The 18,548-nt window shown below is 51.7% G+C and overlaps 1 protein-coding gene across 2 annotated transcripts in view; it reads right to left on the reverse strand.

Moving 5' to 3' along the window:
* Positions 1-18,548, reverse strand: part of LOC145360150 (uncharacterized) — a 59,860-nt gene that overhangs the window by 29,771 nt on the left and 11,541 nt on the right. For both annotated transcript variants that reach the window (XM_080215138.1, XM_080215139.1), the window contains exons 3-5: positions 11,142-11,204; positions 10,187-10,316; positions 8,228-8,318 (exon numbers count right to left, since the gene is read on the reverse strand). In XM_080215138.1, the coding sequence (XP_080071264.1) occupies positions 8,228-8,318; positions 10,187-10,316; positions 11,142-11,204 (284 nt within the window). The remainder of the gene's footprint in view (positions 1-8,227; positions 8,319-10,186; positions 10,317-11,141; positions 11,205-18,548) is intronic.

Genomic DNA, 18,548 nt, shown 5'->3' on the forward strand with positions numbered 1-18,548 from the left:
CACGACAGATCAGCCATGATCTTATTGAATGGCGGGGCAGGCTCGAAGGGCTGGATGGCCTACTCCTGCTCCTATTTCTTATGTTCTTATGTTATTTGATAGTAAATTCACTAGCTTTCGAGTTAGCCCCTTCGTCAGGTGAATGGAGAGTTCTGGCCAGAACTGTGTTTACCCCAGTCCAACGCCGGCATATCCACATCATACCCTCAGTATGACAGACTATGTACATAAATATTGCACTTACAGAGCACCCTTAACTAAGTAAAATACTTTCAAGCACTTCACACAAATGCCAAACAAAACTGAACACTAAGGCATATTAGGGCAGGTGAGGTGTGTTTTAAAGAGAATCTTAAAGGAAATAAGTGGGGCGGCACAATGGCGCAGTTCATCACAGCCAGGTAAAGGCATCTCCAGCCTGTGCTAATATCACTCACTAAATCCATGCTGAGTTTTAAACAGTTAATGCTTTCTAACACTTAGCCCATTTAAAAAGGCTTCTCATGTTAAGGCGTGTTGTTTAAAGTCAAAGTTTATTTTATTTTACAGCTGTTCTATAATTAGAAACAGTCTCCAGTTGAGAATGAAAGTTCCATAGGTTCAAACCATTTACAGCGACTGCATTCAGCACCCCTTAAATCACTTCTACTGAAAACAACAAGATTTTTTCATTTGATTTTGGAACAGTAGACGCACCAAGCTCCTTTCCACAATTCATCCGACACCTACTCCATTATTAAAATCACCCACAATAAAAATATCAATTCCTCAAAAACTTTCCCTTACTCTGCAGGAGAGCTGGAACTGTTTCTCTCCTCACATCTTAGTCATCTGGACAGTACAGAGTTACCAGCCCAAGGTCACCATTTACCAACTCTCTGTTTAAAGTTTACTTATCAATGTCACAAGTAGACTTACATTAACACTGCAACGAATTACTGTGAAAATTGCCTAGTCTCCACACTCTGGCACCTGTTCGGGCACACCGAGGGAGAATTTAGCATGGTCAATGCACCTAACCAGTATGTCTTTCGGACTGTGGAGGTAAACTGGAGCAACTGGAGAAAACCCACGCAGACACAGGGAGAACATGCAGACTCCGCACAATGACCCAATCAAATAGGGTCCCTGACACTGTGAGGCAACAGTGCTAACTGCTGTGCCACCCTAGTATAGGCATCAAGGGATATTAGACACAACCTGGAGTGTGATGCACCCTTGGTTAAGAAGCCCTCTAACAAATGCTGTCTGAATGTGTACAGGAAACATGTATGGGGCAGCACGGTAGCATAGTGGTTAGCACTGCTGCTTCACAGCTCCAGGGTCCTGGGTTCGATTCCTGGCTTGGGTCACTGTCTGTTTGGAGTTTGCACATTCTCTTCGTGTCTGTGTGGGTTTCCTCCGGGTGCTCCAGTTTCCTCCCACAGTCTAAAGATGTGCAAGTTACATCTTTTAGATTGGCTGTGCTAAACTGCCCCTTAGTGTCCTGAGATGCGTAGATTAGCGGGTAAATGCGTAGGGATATGGGGGTAGGGCCTGGGTGGGATTGTGTCAGTGGAGACTCGATGGGCTGAAGAGCCTCTTTCTGCACTGTAGGGTTTCTATGATTCTATGAGGAAAATTAGCTATAGAGCTACAGTGAGTGTCAGCACCTCCCAGACAGGAGGGGCAGGGGCAGGGGGTGTGTGGTGTGAGGGAAGGCAAGGAGAGGAAATAGGAAGACAACAAGCTGGTTCGGAACATCAGGATTTGTAGATTCTTCTAGAAGGAACTGTGCAAATTGCTGCCAGTGACACTCTCGAATATCAATTAGTTATTGAGCTAATCCGAGAAGGACACAGTGATTGTATTTCCGACTGCAGCAGCCACATTGACGCATTCCAAAGTCAGCACTGAGAGAATCGCATGTTTAATGTAGGGCTGCTGGAGAGCTTCCATCAGCAGTAATATATTAACCTTCCCTGTATCTCACACAGTAACAGAAAGCCCATCCACATCGACCCTCAGTCTAAGTATCATCACACAAATCACACTTACTGTCGGTGGTTCAATGGGTAATAGCTCACTGAATGAGGTGCTGTGTGCCATCACCATTTACTGCATCAATCGATACACATACTTCACACTCAAACTGCACTGGGAGGAGGAACAAGGAGATCCCAATGAGACTGCCCAGCTGCAGAGAAAGATTCCAGTGTGGGGCAGAGGTTCAGCACCAGACCAATAAACTGGTCCCCCACCCACAACCATCTCACCACCCACCTATAACCTCCCCCACCCCCAACAACCTTCCCACACACTTCCGCCATCCACCCAAAGGCTCCCCCATTCTGTCCTCAGGGCAGCACAGTGGGACAGTGGTTAGCACTGCTGCCTCACAGCGCCAGGGGCCCAGGTTCAATTCCCAGCTTGGATTGCTGGATGTGTGGAGTTTGCATGTTCTCCTGAAAGACGTGCTGGTTCGGTGCATTGGTCATGCTAAATTCTCCCTCAGTGTACCCAAACAGGCACCAGAGTTTGGTGACTAGGGGATTTTCACAGTAACTTCATTGCAGTGTTAATATAAGCCTACTGTGGCACTAATAAGTAAACTTTAAAATAAAATTCAAAAACCTGCCCACTGCCTCCAGCTCCCCCGCTCTGCTTACCATCCACAACCTCCCCCCCCCCCCCCGACATACACACCCGCCCGCGGACCCTCCCCCCCACACCCGCCCGCGGACCCCCCCACACCCGCCCGCGGACCCTCCCCCCCCCCCCCGACATACACCCGCCCACGGACCCTCCCCCCCCCCCACACCCGCCCGCGGACCCCCCCACACCCGCCCGCGGACCCTCCCCCCCCACACACATGCCCGGGGACCCTCCCCCCCCGACATACACACCCGCCCGCGCACCCTCCCCCCCCCACACCCGCCCGCGGACCCTCCCCCCCACCCACCCGCGGACCCTCCCCCCCACACACCCGCCCGCGCACCCTCCCCCCCCACACCCGCCCGCGCACCCTCCCCCCACACACATGCCCGTGGACCCTCCCCCCCCCCACACACCCGCCCACAGACCCTCCCCCCACACAGACTGCGCCACCACAGAATGACAATCATTTCATTCTAAAATATTTTTTAAAAATAAAACTGAAAACATTGTAATTTTCAGATTAGTGTCAGACCCATTTGTCAAATGTAACCTTTCTCATTAGATCTCCAACATCCACTCAGCGATTAACATTTTTGAGGCAGAGTTGTGACTATAATCTCAGGAAGGCCTCCTGTTAACATTCAGTCCAGTCAATCACTTTAATTTGCAATTAAAAAAAATGACAATTTGAGTGAATTTGTGAGACTAAAATCTGAGTTAAGATTCTAAAAATACTCTGTTTCTCTGCTGAATGTTGAGTCATTGACCAATCCGTCTCCATTCCACCAGCGTCAGCCTGTGACCTCTGCAAGCCTAGCCTGCCAGGGGGTGCGAGGTTACAGAAACAGCTTCACATAATAAGGTTCCAGAAACAGACTGAGCGACTCTGACACAATCTGCCAGTGAATCAGTCACTGTCTCTGGGACCCTCTTGTGTAACAAGTATCTTTATAAAACACCAGCCATTAGGATTAAAACATCCCGAGGTGACGTGGGTACAAGGTAATCTGAGTTTAGATGTAATTCATCCTGAGCAAGCCTAGCTGTCCAAAGGTCAGACATTTCTCTATCCACTACTCTGTGTGGACACTAGACACAGTCAGAACCATACTGGGTTACGATGCCTCCTGTGAATGAATAGTGACGTGGCACAGTCAGAATTCACATTCAAGGATACATCATGAGGAGAGGACACTGGAAAGTGAAATCTACTCTGGAGTTAGAAGCATTCACAAAGGAGAGCTGTCAACCAGAGGATAATACCTTTCCTCAGAGTGTCGGAGCTTCAAGCCCCACTTCAGGACAAGCACCAAGATCAGTGCTGTACCAAGGGGCTGCTGCACTGCTGGAGGTGCCGACTTGTCAGCACAAAATCCTAGAATGGGCTTCAAACCCATAACCTCCTCCCTCAAGACGTGAAGGTGACCAGCTCGGTGGAGGTGGTATAAAGATCTGGCACTGACACAAATAGCTGGGATCAGACACAGAATGTGGTTACAGTACAGGAAACAGACCACACACAGCACAGATCCAGCTGTCAATTCAGGAAAAGCAGATAGAGACACTGCAGAGGGAAGATTTACAAGGTGACACCAGCAATGTGAGAGTATATGTTTCAGGACAGGATCCATAACTGCCTCTTCTCTCTTTTGAAAAGAAAAACTGAGGGATGATCTAATTGAGAAATGTAAAATTCTCCAAGGTTTTGATAGGATGGGTAGAGAGAGAATGTTTCCTCTTGTGGGAAGAAAATAGGCATCCATCAATACAAGAAAATCACCAAGAAATCCTATAGCAATTCAGAAGAATTCACTACCATTGGCAGTGGCACAGTGTTATTGTCACTAGACTAGTAATCCAGGGCCCCAGAGTAATGCTTTGGGGACCCGAGTTCAAATCCAACACATGGTGGAATTTGAATTCAATAAAAATCTGTAATTAAAAGCTCTACTGGTGACTATGAACCCATTGTCGATTGTTAGAAAATACTCCGGTTCACTGATGCCCATTAGGGAAGGAAATCTGATGTCCTTACCTGGTCTGGCCAACGTGTAACTCCACAGCCACAGCAATGCGGCTGACACTCCAATGCCCTCTGAACAAGGGCAATTAAGGATGGGCAATAAATGCTGGCAAGTCAGTGACACCCACATCCTCTGAACAAATAAAAATAAAAAAGAAAAACCTGCAGAATGATGAGCGTTCAGAACTCACTTCCACAGGGAGTGGTTGAAGTGAATAGTATACAGATCCATTTAAGGAAATTTGACTAGACAGAGGGAGGAGGACAGAGAGAGTTATGATGGTTAATTTGAATAAGGAGAGATGTGCAACTGAAGCCCGAACGCTAGTAGGGGATTCTTTGGGCCGAATGGCCTTTACCTGTGCTGTATACCGGGACTTGATGGATTGAGTTATAAGGAGAGGCTGAATAAACGGAGGCTTTTTTCTCTGGAGCGTAGGAGGCTGAGGGGTTATCTTATAGAGGTCTATAAATAATGAGGGGCACAATCAATATCGTTTCCCAAAGGTAGGGGAGTCTAAAACTAGAGGCATAGGTTTAAGGTGAGAGATACAAAAGTCTCTTTCCACACAGAGGATGATGAGTGTCTGGAACAAGCTGCCAGAGGTGGGTACAATTTTGTCTTTTAAGAAACATTTAGATAGTTACATGGGTACAATGGGTATAGAGGGACATGGGCCAAATGTGGGCAACTAGGACTAGCTTTGAGATTTTAAAAAAGGGTGGCAGGGATAAATTGGGCTGAAGGGCCTGTTTCCATGCTGTAAACCTCTATGGCTATATCCTGTGTAATCCATAGGCCAATGTTCAGGCCACATAAACCTCCAGCCATCTTGGTCTGGTAGACCTCAATTTTCCTCTCCCTCACACAGGCATTAAGTTCACTTTAAAAACATTAAGACTCTCTGCTTCAGCTGCTCCACGTAGCAGCCAGTCCCACATTCACACCACCCACTGTGGAACGGAATCAAGCTTCACAGCGCCAGGGACCCAGGTTCAATTCTGGTCTCGGGTAACTGCTTGTGCAGAGTTTTCACCTTCTCCCCGTATCTGCATGGCTTTCCTCTGGGTGTTCCGGTTTCCCACCATACTCCAAAGATGTGCAGGTTAGGTGGACTGGCCTTGCTAAATTGCTCCTTAGTGTTTCAAGTCTATTAATGTCACAAGTAGGCTTACATTAAAACTGCAATGAAGTAACTGTGAAAATCTCCTAGCCACCACACTCTGGCGCCTGTTCGGGTACACTGAGGGAGAATTCAGCATGGCCATCGACCTAACTGGCAAATCTTTTGGACTGTGGGAGGAAACTGGAGCACCCAGAGGAAACTCACGCAGACAGGGGGAGAACGTGCAAACTCCACACAGAGACTGACGCAAACTGGGGATCAAACTTGGATCGCTGGCGCTGTGAGGCAGCAGTGCTATCCACTGTGCTACTGTGTCCCAAGGGGGATCGGTGGGGTAAATACACGGAGATTGGGCCTAGGTGGGATGCTCTGTTGAAGAGTCAGTGCAGACTCAATGGACCAAGTGGTCTCCTCCTGCACTGTAGGGGTTCAATGATTCTATAAATTCTTATTTAATTTGTTAGTAACCAGCTTGTATTTATATCCTTGTTGTGGACTCGCCCACAAGTGGAAACACTTTCTCCACATTTCCCCAATTACCAGTTGGAACGGGTTGAGTGCAGAGCGAGCAGTGGCAGGCTGTGAGCTGTCTGAGAGCGCGCAAGACCCAGCCAGGGACAGCTTTAATGGGCAGACTCACTGGCCATTAAAATTAAAAATCAAAAGCAGCTTTCTGTCGGGGCTGGAATTAATCTGGTGAATCAGCTCTGGAGCTAACAGAAAAAAAACACTTCTTCAGATCAAGGTAAAAAATATCGCCAGTCAAAACAAACATGGGCGTGTGAGTGAAATGGCACCCACAGGGGGTGCGAGGTTACAGAAACAGCTTCACACAATAAGGTCCCAGAAACAGACTGAGCAACTCTAACACAATCTGCCAGTAAATCAGTCACTGTCTCTCGGACCCTCTTGTGTAAAAGCATCTTTATAAAACACTAGCCATTTGGATTAAAACATCCCGAGGTGACACGGGTACAGGGAAATCAGTGAGTTTAGATGTAATCCAGCCTCATTTTAGAATCTGTCCTTATTTCTATATTATATGAAGTCTGATTAATTTTTAGCCTGAACCCTAACGATTACACCTTCTCCGACCCTTCGTCTTTACTACACTCAAAACTCTGTCATCCAACTTCCAACCTGTGCCCGAGGGAACAGCTCACACTTCAACCCCTGACCCCACAGACACTGTACATACAGGGTTACAGTAGTCAATTCCCCCACTGACACTGTACATACAGGGTTACAGTACAGTCAATTCCCCCACTGACACTGTACACACAGGGTTACAGTACAGTCAATTCCCCCATTGACACTGTACACACAGGGTTACAGTAGTCAATTCCCCCATTGACACTGTACACACAGGGTTACAGTACAGTCAATTCCCCCATTGACACTGTACACACAGGGTTACAGTACAGTCAATTCTCCCACTGACACTGTGCACACAGGATGGAGTACAGCCGCCACCATTAACACCAAGGACACAAACTGCAGGCTAACTGCACTCACACTAACACACTCACTGTAAGTGCTGGGGACTGCAGCAGAGACTAAGAAGTAGCTAATGATCCATAGGCCACAAAGCAGAGATTTTCCTCTCATTAGAGAGGCAAGTGGTTATATGGAGCTTGATGGGACAGTCAGACCGACCCAAACCCACTCTCTCAGCTCACTCTGAGGGATCTGAGCAGACACAGGAGATGTCTAGTCACTGCTGAGCTCTCCAGGGGAACAGATCCATTCCAAACCCAGCTGCAAAACAAGCCAGAGCGTCATCTATAATTCAGACAAAACAAATCACTGATCTAAGCTTCCATTCGAACGCTGTCTCAGGGCACAGGAACCTTCTGTCTGTGGCTAACAACCCACATTACAGCAAACACACCAACACCTCCAAATGCCTTTCAGTTCACCTGTCCCACTCCAATCTCTCCAATTTAGACCTGGACAGTTCATACGGATTTACCTAAAGAGAGATTCCTGTCTTCACCAACTCGGAGAGAGGGAAGGCTCCTGGGGAGGGTGGGCAGGAAAGGAGGGGGGGTATGGAAACAGTTTCTATTCCTGTCAGTTTGCCAGTAGTTAAGACACAGAGACAAGGTTAGGTTTCCACTCCTCCATCCAGCCACTGGACTGTTGGCTCTGCACGGTTAATGATACTGGTCAAATAGCTGGCAAAGCCCAGCTAGGCTCAAACACAAAGTCCGATACTCCAGGGCAGGGATTCTGACACGTCTGGAACCTCCTTATCCCAAAGGTCAGCAGAATGATGAGAACGTTACATTCACACCAAGAGGAGGATAGCAACAGGCAGTGAACTGTCACCAAACACCTACAGCCCCACATACGGAGTTCCAGGAGCAGTGAGACTGTGAGAAGTGTTGCCTCACTGTGCTTTCTGCTGACACCCCCACAGTCTGAAGAGAAAGCTCACCTTATCCCTCTCCTCTCGCTGCTGGTGTTCTGCTACACGCTTCTCAATCTCCTCTTGGATAACTCTGGCATATTGAGAATCAAGCTCCTCGCTAGACATGGAAACAGTGCAGTTAACGCAAGGACGACTTACATTTAGATAGCACCTTTCACACCCCCCCAGGACAGCCCAAAGTGTTTTACAGCCAATAGAATATGTGAGATGTCTGATTATTGTTGCAATGGAGGGGACAAGGCAATCACTTTACACAGAGCAATATCTCCCCCAGCATCATGATCAGGTCATGGGATCTTAAACTTCCAGCCAAGGGAGAAGATGGAGCCCCGTTTTAACACTTCACCCAAAAGACAGCACCCCCTCATTGCGAATATCCACTCAAGCCTCTGGGGTGGGGCCTGAAATGATGACATTCTGACTTAAGGGGTGACAGTGTTACTCACTGCTGTAGGTTGTGTGTGTGCGCATGTGTGTACGTGTGTGCACTTGTGGGTGTGCAGTATGTGTGCGCATTCACGTTGTGCACAGTGTGTGTACGTGTGCAGAAAATGTGTGCATTTGCCTTGGGTGTGCATTCACGTGTGTGCACAGTATGCATGCGTGTACGTGTGCACATGTGGGTGTGCAGTATATGTGCATACACGTGTGTGGGGTATGTCTGTGCATGTACACACTTGCAGGGAGGTTGAGAGGAGTGTGTGCTCAAGGGAATGGACAGAAGATTTGAAGTTTAGGAGGAATAAGTAGAACCAGCAGCAGCAACACTGATAGCACCAACACAAGCTCACACACTGAACACTGCATTTAGGTCAGCTGAAAACTGGTTGCCAGGAACATGTTTCTAACCTGCACCAAGTGAGAGCTTTGAATATACTGAAGGTGCTTCAGGGCAGCAGGAACAGATCCACACCTAGTTTCACTGATCATGTATCTGACAATTCAAACTGCTGTGTGATTGAGCCAGACTGCCCAGTGCTGGGCACATACTCCTTGTTCCAATGACAGACTCCAAGGGGCTTAGGACAAAGAGTAGCTGAGAGTCAGGACTGCGCAGAGGGAGTCTGGGAGTTCTTTGCACCATTCACCAGTTCCAGAGCTGACCGGCCAGACAAATGCAGGAGTGTGTTTGAGGTCACTGGAAGCAGCAACGGGGAATTTCACCAGAGCAGCGCAAACTCTCCCCCTCCCCAGCCAAGCTGGACATTGCCAATGGGCAGCGCTCCTAACCAGGTAAGGTGCAATGAGGTGGCTGCCTGTGGGGAGGGGAAGGATTTCTGCTCCTGTAGGTGCTGCACACAATCCTTTATTGTTCTGAGGTTAGCCATGCTGCCCAGGAACTGCAGGAGCAGCGTCTGCCTCCTGTCTAGGACCTCAGCTCAGTGAGTCACTTCATCAAAGGGAAAATGTTTTGTTCTGACTACCCACATCGTTAAATCATTTTATATATTTTTATTTTAAGCAAATTGTCACCTGAATTTTATTTGCTTTTTTGACACAGGTTTCAATTTTACAGCTAGCAGAAAGTCCCTCATTCCCCCCGCCCTCCGTCTGCCTCCCTCCTAGGCTTATCCTCTCACTCCCCTCCTCCACATTCTCCCCCTCCCACCCCTAGACCTGCCTCCTCAGTCTCCTTCCCATGCTTGTTACCTCACTCCCAACCCCCTCCCTCCCAGATCTACCCCCTCAATGCTCCCTCCCCTGGCCTCCTCCCTCATTCCCTTCCCCCGCCACCTCAGCACACCCCTCCAAGATCTGCCCACTCACCATTGTCCTTCCCCCTGCCCACCTCCTCCACACAGCTCCACTTTGCTCCTTCTCCTTTCACTTTGCCCCATTGTCCAGCTCCAACTCTCAGCACCGCCTAGTCCGTCCATGCGCCCCCCCCCCAATCCTTCCCCCCTGCTGGTTTGCCCTAGGAATGTACTTACATTACCCCCCCCACCCCTCCGGGGATATACATACATCTGCTGTTGGTGCTCGCGGCTGTAGTGTTTGGCTTCCAACTCCTCCTCATCCTGCAGCTTCTTAGCAACACTCACATCCCGACGCACCAACTTGTTCTTCTCAACGTTCGAGGCATAGTGCTGTTCAACTGGGGATCAGTAAGGATGCTGGTTAATAGCGACACAGAGCTCACACCAGCATTTTCTGAATAGCAGCTTGGTATCACCTTTATCCAAGAGCCAAGAACCAGAACCCTCCATTTCTCTGTGCTCACACATCCTGACTGTCAGTGGGGGACCAGCTTCAAGGTGACACAGAGCATTATATTGTGGGAGCTATTACAGATTCCACCTTGTGTCCTCAGTCAGATATCTCCCCGCCCCCATACAAAACATACTTCTTTAATGAACCCCTCCACGGCCACATCTTCTCCATTCATCTCCAGCTTTCCCATTCCCACCTGCCAGCTCTCTACCCTGTTCTTCATCTCCCCCTCTCCAGTGAATCAGCTTTCAGCTACAGTCTGGAACTCTCCCCTGCCCTTCGGCCTCCCTACCCTCCCATCTCCCCGCCCTCAGGCCCCAGCCTCCTGCTGTGTCCCCTCAACTAAAATACCTTCCTACCCATCACTCACCTCAATTTCTGCCCTCTTCCCCCTCCTGAAAGACTCATAGCTCTGTTTAAAGTTCTAGTCTATACAAGAGTGCATTGAAGACCGGGAGCTCCTGCCCAAGGGCACCGCACAGCACCCTCACCCTTAAAGCACCAGCCAGACTAGGCGTAAACCCAATACGAGGATGGAAGTCCTCACCCACTGTGCTTGACCTTGCTCTGACCCCACACCCTCCTAAAGGGGCTGCCAAGGAACACTTGGATGAAAACGATCTGTGTATATGTATACGCATGTGTGGGCATGTTGAACCCAGCTGCACGGAACCACTGGTATTTCAGTCCCGGAGCTGTTTCTACTCACTCTCTTGTTCCTGAAGGTTGTGTGCCAATGCCCCATCCTCCAGCACAGCAAACCCACGGCACACTGCAACACAACAGGACAAAGATATCATTGCTAAACAGACCCATTAAACTGGCACCAATATCAGACTCACAAAGCCACAGTCCCAACCAAACTCTTGCCTAAGAGCCATTCAGCAGAATTTACAACAGCCTGTGCTCCACACTCTCTGCGTTTGGGAAAATCACACAGATTCAGATCAAATATCCCCACTTTAGAAAGGCAACATTCCCCCAGAACTCTGATTAGATTCCAACTGATCACAATCCCGGGCACAGTGGGGACAATGATTTTGATTTCAGAAGGTGTTTCACAGAATAATTATTAAACATCACTCTGCGGATCATGGTGAAACATCAAGAGAGTTGTGTAGAAGCTGCCTAAGGAGCACCTTTCAGGCTGAGGAGAGGTTTTGGGATTTTCAGTTCCAGAGCTTAGGGCCCACACAGCTGAAGCCACAATGAAAGCATTTTCCCAGAGTGCGGAATCCATTCAGACAGTCACTGTCGAGTTGCACTTTGAGGCAGGGAAGGGCTGGGCCAGGATAAACACTGGCCTAGTGCTGGGTGAACTCAGTTTTTTAGCTGCCAGTCAGAGCTGGAAGATTGTGGGGTCATACCTACTCGGGGATTCGATGCAGCACCAAGGGAGTGCTGCACTATTGGAGGTGCCATCATTCAGATGAGACATTTTACCGAGGCCCCATCTGCTCTTTCAGGTGGACATGAACAATTTCAGAGTCCTACAGTCGAAGAAAGGCAGGGCTATTCTCCCCAGTTCCCTGGGCAATACTTATCCTCCAACCTACATTAAACACAGACCTTGCAGTTTGTGGGATCTTGCTGTGCACTATTTGACGCCACTTGAACTACATGACAACAATTTCAAAAAGGCACAGAGGGGCTGAATGGCCTCCTTGTGTTGTGTACAGTTCTGTGAGCTCTGAGCACAGGGGTTCCTGGATGTAAACGTGCCCCTATTTGGCATTAACTTGGTTACATAATACTCAGCTTGCATCGTTCACAGCACACACACTGATTTATTGAGAGTGATGTCACGGGAAATCTAACTGTTTAACCTTCCCAGCCTCACACAAACCTCACTCGACCCAAAAGTCTATTTTTAGTCAGGTCCAGACTTTTACAGAAACTGTTCACAGACAGCTTGATTTCTGACAAGAAACATAAACACACACTCCTGGGGCGGTGGTGAAGGGCGCTTCCTTCCCCTTTCTTGTGTGACAGAGTTTTCTGACAAACTTTCTGCACAGCCCCATGGGGAAGGGGCAGTGATAACTCTGTGTGAGTGGGGGCCTCACTGAAGGCAGTGTCGCACTGAAATTGTTATCCTCCCAGTATCCTCGCCTCAACCTCCCCGGGGTACATTTTCCTGGGCATGGCCAGCCTTCCAGTACATCATGCAACTTAGCCCACAGCAGGGCTAATCTACCATGTGCAGCATCACAAATGACCCCAATCCTGTCCTCCAGCTGAGCAGAGTACCAGGGGGTCACCGCAGAGTGAAGAAGAGCGGGAACCCTCAGGCCCAGTGCAGGAATGGGTGAGGAATGGGCTCCTTTCAGCATCATGCTATTAGGGCATCAAATGTTCAGCAGCTTTAACACATCCTTTGTGGTGACGGCAGCAACACGGGGAGCTGAGCAACGCTCAGTAAAAACCACCCTCACTGCCCGATCGTTCTGTAGCTTCGGACAGGAATCCCCCCCAGAGGATCCCATAATCCCAGCAATGGTTCCCAGTGCTGTACGGAGGGAGTGCTGCACTGACAAACATGTCATCTTTTCCAGGAAATCCCTCACCAGCAGATATAAAACAACAGGGGACTTGGCCAATATTCAGCCCTAGTCAATCAGATCGTTATCACAGTGCTGTGGGATCTTGCTGTGCATATAGACTGCTGCTCTGTGTCACCAAAAAGCCATAACACTTGCAAAACACTTTATTGGCTGTTGAGTGCTCGGGCACCTGGAAGTTGTGAAAGGCACTATCAAAATGCACGTCTTTTCCTGAGGTCCTTGGGTTTGATGGGGGGGGAGGAGGCTCACTCATCGCAGCCCTCTCTCTGTGACTACTTACCCAGCAAAGTGTGGAGAATGAAGCAAAGGTCTTTCCCCCAGAAAGCTGCTGTGGCCGGAGGGGGTTCAAAGCAAATCAGCTCAGGCTGATGGAGCCATAAAGCATCACCTAACTGAATAGTGGATTAGGTTCAAGGGGCCGAATGGCCCAGTGACTCTTTGTCCAGATCCATTGAGGCCTAAGGTTGTTAGCAAGTCGCCGGCAACATATCCCGAGGCGGCAGAGAGAGAAAGCAGGGAACATTCCAGCTGCCGTTTCCCTTGGCAACAACCAAACAGGAGGCGGTGACCGGGTGGGAGGCCAAAGGTCAAAGCTTCACAAACCACTCGCCATCAGGACAACTGGGATCGGATAGCAGGGCCCGCACTGCCACCGCTCTCCCCCCAACACACCCCCCCCCCCCCCAAACCACACACACCCCCCAACACCCCCCCCCCCCAAACCACCCACCCCCCCAACACACCCCCCCAAACCACACACACCCCCCCAAACCACACACACCCCCCCCCAAACCACACACACCCCCCCCCAAACCACACACACCCCCCCCCAAACCACACACACCCCCCCCCAAACCACACACACCCCCCCCAAACCACACACACCCCCCCCCAAACCACACACACCCCCCCCCAAACCACACACACCCCCCCCCCAACCACACACACCCCCCCCCCCAACCACACACACCCCCCCCCCAACCACACACACCCCCCAACACCCCCCCCAAACCACCCACCCCCCCAACACACCCCCCCAAACCACACCCACCCCCCCCCAACCACACACACACCCCCCAACACACCCCCCCCAACCACACACACCCCCCCCCCCCAACCACACACACCCCCCCCCAACCACACACACCCCCCAACACCCCCCCCAAACCACCCACCCCCCCCAACACACCCCCCCAAACCACACCCACCCCCCCCAACCACACACACACCCCCCAACACACCCCCCCCAACCACACACACCCCCCCAACACACCCCCCCCAACCACACACACCCCCCCCCAAAACCACACACACACACCCCCAAACCACACACACCCCCCCCCAAACCACACACACCCCCCCCCAAACCACACACACCCCCCCCCAAACCACACACACCCCCCCCAAACCACACACACCCCCCCCCCCAACCACACACACCCCCCCCCCAACCACACACACCCCCCCCAAAACCACACACACACACCCCAACACACACCCCCAACACACCCCCCCCCAAACCACACACACACCCCCCAAACCACACACACCCCCAAACCACCCACCCCCCCAACACACCCTCCCCCCAAACCACACACACCCCCCAACACACACCCCCCAAACCACACACACACCCCCCAAACCACACACACACCCCCCAAACCACACACACACCCCCCAAACCACACACACACCCCCCAAACCACACACACACCCCCCAAACCACACACACACCCCCCAAACCACACCCCCCCCAAACCACACACACACCCCCCAAACCACACACACACCCCCCAAACCACACCCACCCCCCCACACACCCCCCCCAAACCACACACACACCCCCCAAACCACACACACACCCCCCAAACCACACACCCCCCCCCCCAACCACACACACACACCCCCCCAAACCACACACACACCCCCCCAAACCACACACACACCCCCCCAAACCACACACACACCCCCCCAAACCACACACCCCCCACCCCCAACACACACACACACCCCCACCCCCAACACACACACACACCCCCCACCCCCAACACACACACACACCCCCCACCCCCAACACACACCACACACCCCCCACCCCCAACACACACACACACCCCCCACCCCCAACACACACACACACCCCCACCCCCAACACACACACACACCCCCACCCCCAACACACACACACACCCCCACCCCCAACACACACACACACCCCCCACCCCCAACACACACACACACACCCCCCACCCCCAACACACACACACACACCCCCACCCCCAACACACACACACACCCCCCCACCCCCAACACACACACACACCCCCCCACCCCCAACACACACACACACCCCCCCACCCCCAACACACACACACACCCCCCCACCCCCAACACACACACACACCCCCACCCCCAACACACACACACACACCCCCCCACCCCCAACACACACACACCCCCCCCACCCCCAACACACACACACACCCCCCCACCCCCAACACACACACACACCCCCCCACCCCCAACACACACACACACCCCCCCACCCCCAACACACACACACACCCCCACCCCCAACACACACAACCCCCTCCAAACACTCCTGATATCAGGATGAGTGGGATTGTACAGCAGAGCCCCCACCCCCTCATCTACAAAACACCCCCCCAACCAAAAACAAACCCTCCCCAACCCTAACCCTCCTGACATCAGGACAGGTGGGATTGTAGAGAGAGCCTGCAACTCTCGATGCCCCTCCCCCCCACCCAAGAACAACCCCCAACCAAAATACCCCCCCAAACTCCTCTCCGCCTGGTCCCCACTCCATTCACCCACAGGTCAAGCTGGAGCTGGGGGGACATTATGCAAGTTGCCACGGAGGCGTTTGGGTTATTGTGACAATGGAACCCTGGCACCCAGCCCAAGAAAATGTGCAGGCGAGACGCACACCCACACACCCCCCACCCCAGAGACACACACCCACACACACCCCAGAGACACACACCCACACACACCCCACCCCAGAGACGCACACCCACACACCCCACCCCAGAGACACACACCCACACACGCCCCACCCCAGAGACGCACACCCACACACCCCACCCCAGAGACGCACACCCACACACCCCACCCCAGAGACGCACACCCACACACCCCACCCCAGAGACGCACACCCACACACCCCACCCCAGAGACGCACACCCACACACCCCACCCCAGAGACGCACACCCACACACCCCACCCCAGAGACACACACCCACACACGCCCAGAGACACACACCCACACACCCCACCCCAGAGAGACACACCCACACACACCCCAGCCCAGAGACACACACCCACACACCCCAGCCCAGAGACACACACCCACACACGCCCCAGAGACACACACCCACACACCCCACCCCAGAGAGACACACCCACACACACCCCAGCCCAGAGACACACACCCACACACCCCAGCCCAGAGACACACACCCACACACCCCAGCCCAGAGACACACACCCACATACATGCCCCACCCCAGAGACACACACCCACACACACCTCCAAACCAGAGACACACACCACAGACACCCCCAACCAAGAGACGGACACACACACAGTCCCCCCACACCAGAGACACACACCCACATCCTCCCCAGAGACACACGCACACCCCCAAGCCCCCAGAGACAGAAACTCACATATGCCCTTCCGCCCAAGACACACACACACCCCGAGACACACACAGCCCCTCCCTGATCTGACACACACACACACACACACCCTCACCCTCCGCCCAAACACAGCCCCCTGCCCCCATGAGATACACATACCCTGCCCCCACCACCCCTGAGAGACAGAGACACACATATGAATAGTCTCAGGTTTTGCCCCAAATGTTGATTGCAACAAGGGGTGGTTTTTGGGTCTAAATGGGGAGGTGGGGGTGGGGATTGTTCTCCACCCACCTTGCCAGTCCCCCCATAATAAAATCTGAATTTGGGGGGGGGGGAAGAGGTGGGGAGAGGTGAAATGAACTGAGGGAAGAACAAGCCTCGCAGCAATGTTCAAACACCCTCCCTCACTCAGCAGTGAGCTGGCATTCTGTGGAAACACAACCAGGCACAGGCTCCAGACTCTCCCCCAGGGAGGTGGCAGTGTAATCATTCCCAGTGTAAACACACACTGTACATAGGCAGTTGGAAAAGATGGGTAAAGATCTGAGGAAAGGGAAGCCACACAGCCAGACGCAGTGACTGCCCAGTTACTGATATTTGCCAAGGGAAAAAGTGTTAATGGAAAGTTTCTGAGAAAAGGAACCTGGAACAAATCTCCTCAAAGAGGGTAATGTCCACCCATCAAATCCTAGGTCAGCTCCTCCCAACAGCTCCTGCACTATTTCCCCCAGCAGGAATACACTAGCCCACACTGCACTTACCCCACAATCCAGCACCTTCCCCCTGCCCTCTCGCTCTGCCCTGCTACCCCACCACATCCTGTCCCTATTGCCAGATTCCCAGTATTTGAGAGGCTCCATTCTCCCCCCAGGACCCCTCATTCTGCCCTCTTCACAGAGGGTCCACGCCCCCAGAAACCCTCCAGCCAACTCTTCCCCATCCTCAGCAGCTCCCCACACAAGCCTTCCCCAAACCTCTCTGCCCCCCACAACCACCAGCACCCCCACTCGCCCAGCACTCAAAATATCCATGTATTATTGGAGTCTATGTTATTTAATGTGTATACATCACATGCAATATCGCTAAACTTCTTCAATTCCTGTACTTAAATAATTCCTCGCATAATCCAGAGTCTAATGAACAGAAAGGAACATAGAAAATAGGAGTAGGCCATTCAGCCCCGAGACTGCTCATCCATTCAACTTGATCATACCGATCCTCTAACTCAGCACCATAGTCCCACTCTCTCCCCTTACCCGCCCAATGTCTTAGAGTCCAGAAATCTATTCCCTTTTTCAATATATTCAGTGACTTGGCTTCCACAACCTTGTGGTCAAGAACTTCACAGGTTCCCCACCCTCTATGTGAAGATGTTTCTCCTTGTCTCAATCCTAAAGAGGGCTAAGAGGGGACCTTATTGAAACATATAAGATGATTAGAGGTTTAGACAGGGTAGATAGTGATAGCCTTTTTCCTTGGATGGAGAAAGCTAGCACGAGGGGGCACGACTTTAAATTAAGGGGGGGTAGTTATAGGACTGATGTCAGGGGTAGGTTCTTTACCCAGAGGGTGGTGAGGGATTGGAACGCCCTGCCAGCTGCAGTTGTAAATGCGCCTAGTTTGGGGGCGTTTAAGAGATCCGTGGATAGGTTTATGGACGAAATGGGATTGGTTTAGATTAGTGGGTTAGTGTTGTTTTTTTTTAAAAGCTGGTCGGCGCAACATCGTGGGCCGAAGGGCCTGTTCTGCGCTGTAATGTTCTATGTTCTATGAAATGGTCTACCCTGTAACCTGAGACTAACCTCTTGTTCCAGAGCGCCCCCCCCCCCCCCCCCCCCCCAGCCACAGGAAACAATGTTCCTGCAACCAGTCTGTCCAGCCCTGT

This window comes from Carcharhinus amblyrhynchos, chromosome 30 (assembly GCF_965287045.1).
Source record: "Carcharhinus amblyrhynchos chromosome 30, sCarAmb.v2.hapA, whole genome shotgun sequence".
NCBI classification, from domain to species: Eukaryota; Metazoa; Chordata; class Chondrichthyes; order Carcharhiniformes; family Carcharhinidae; genus Carcharhinus; species Carcharhinus amblyrhynchos.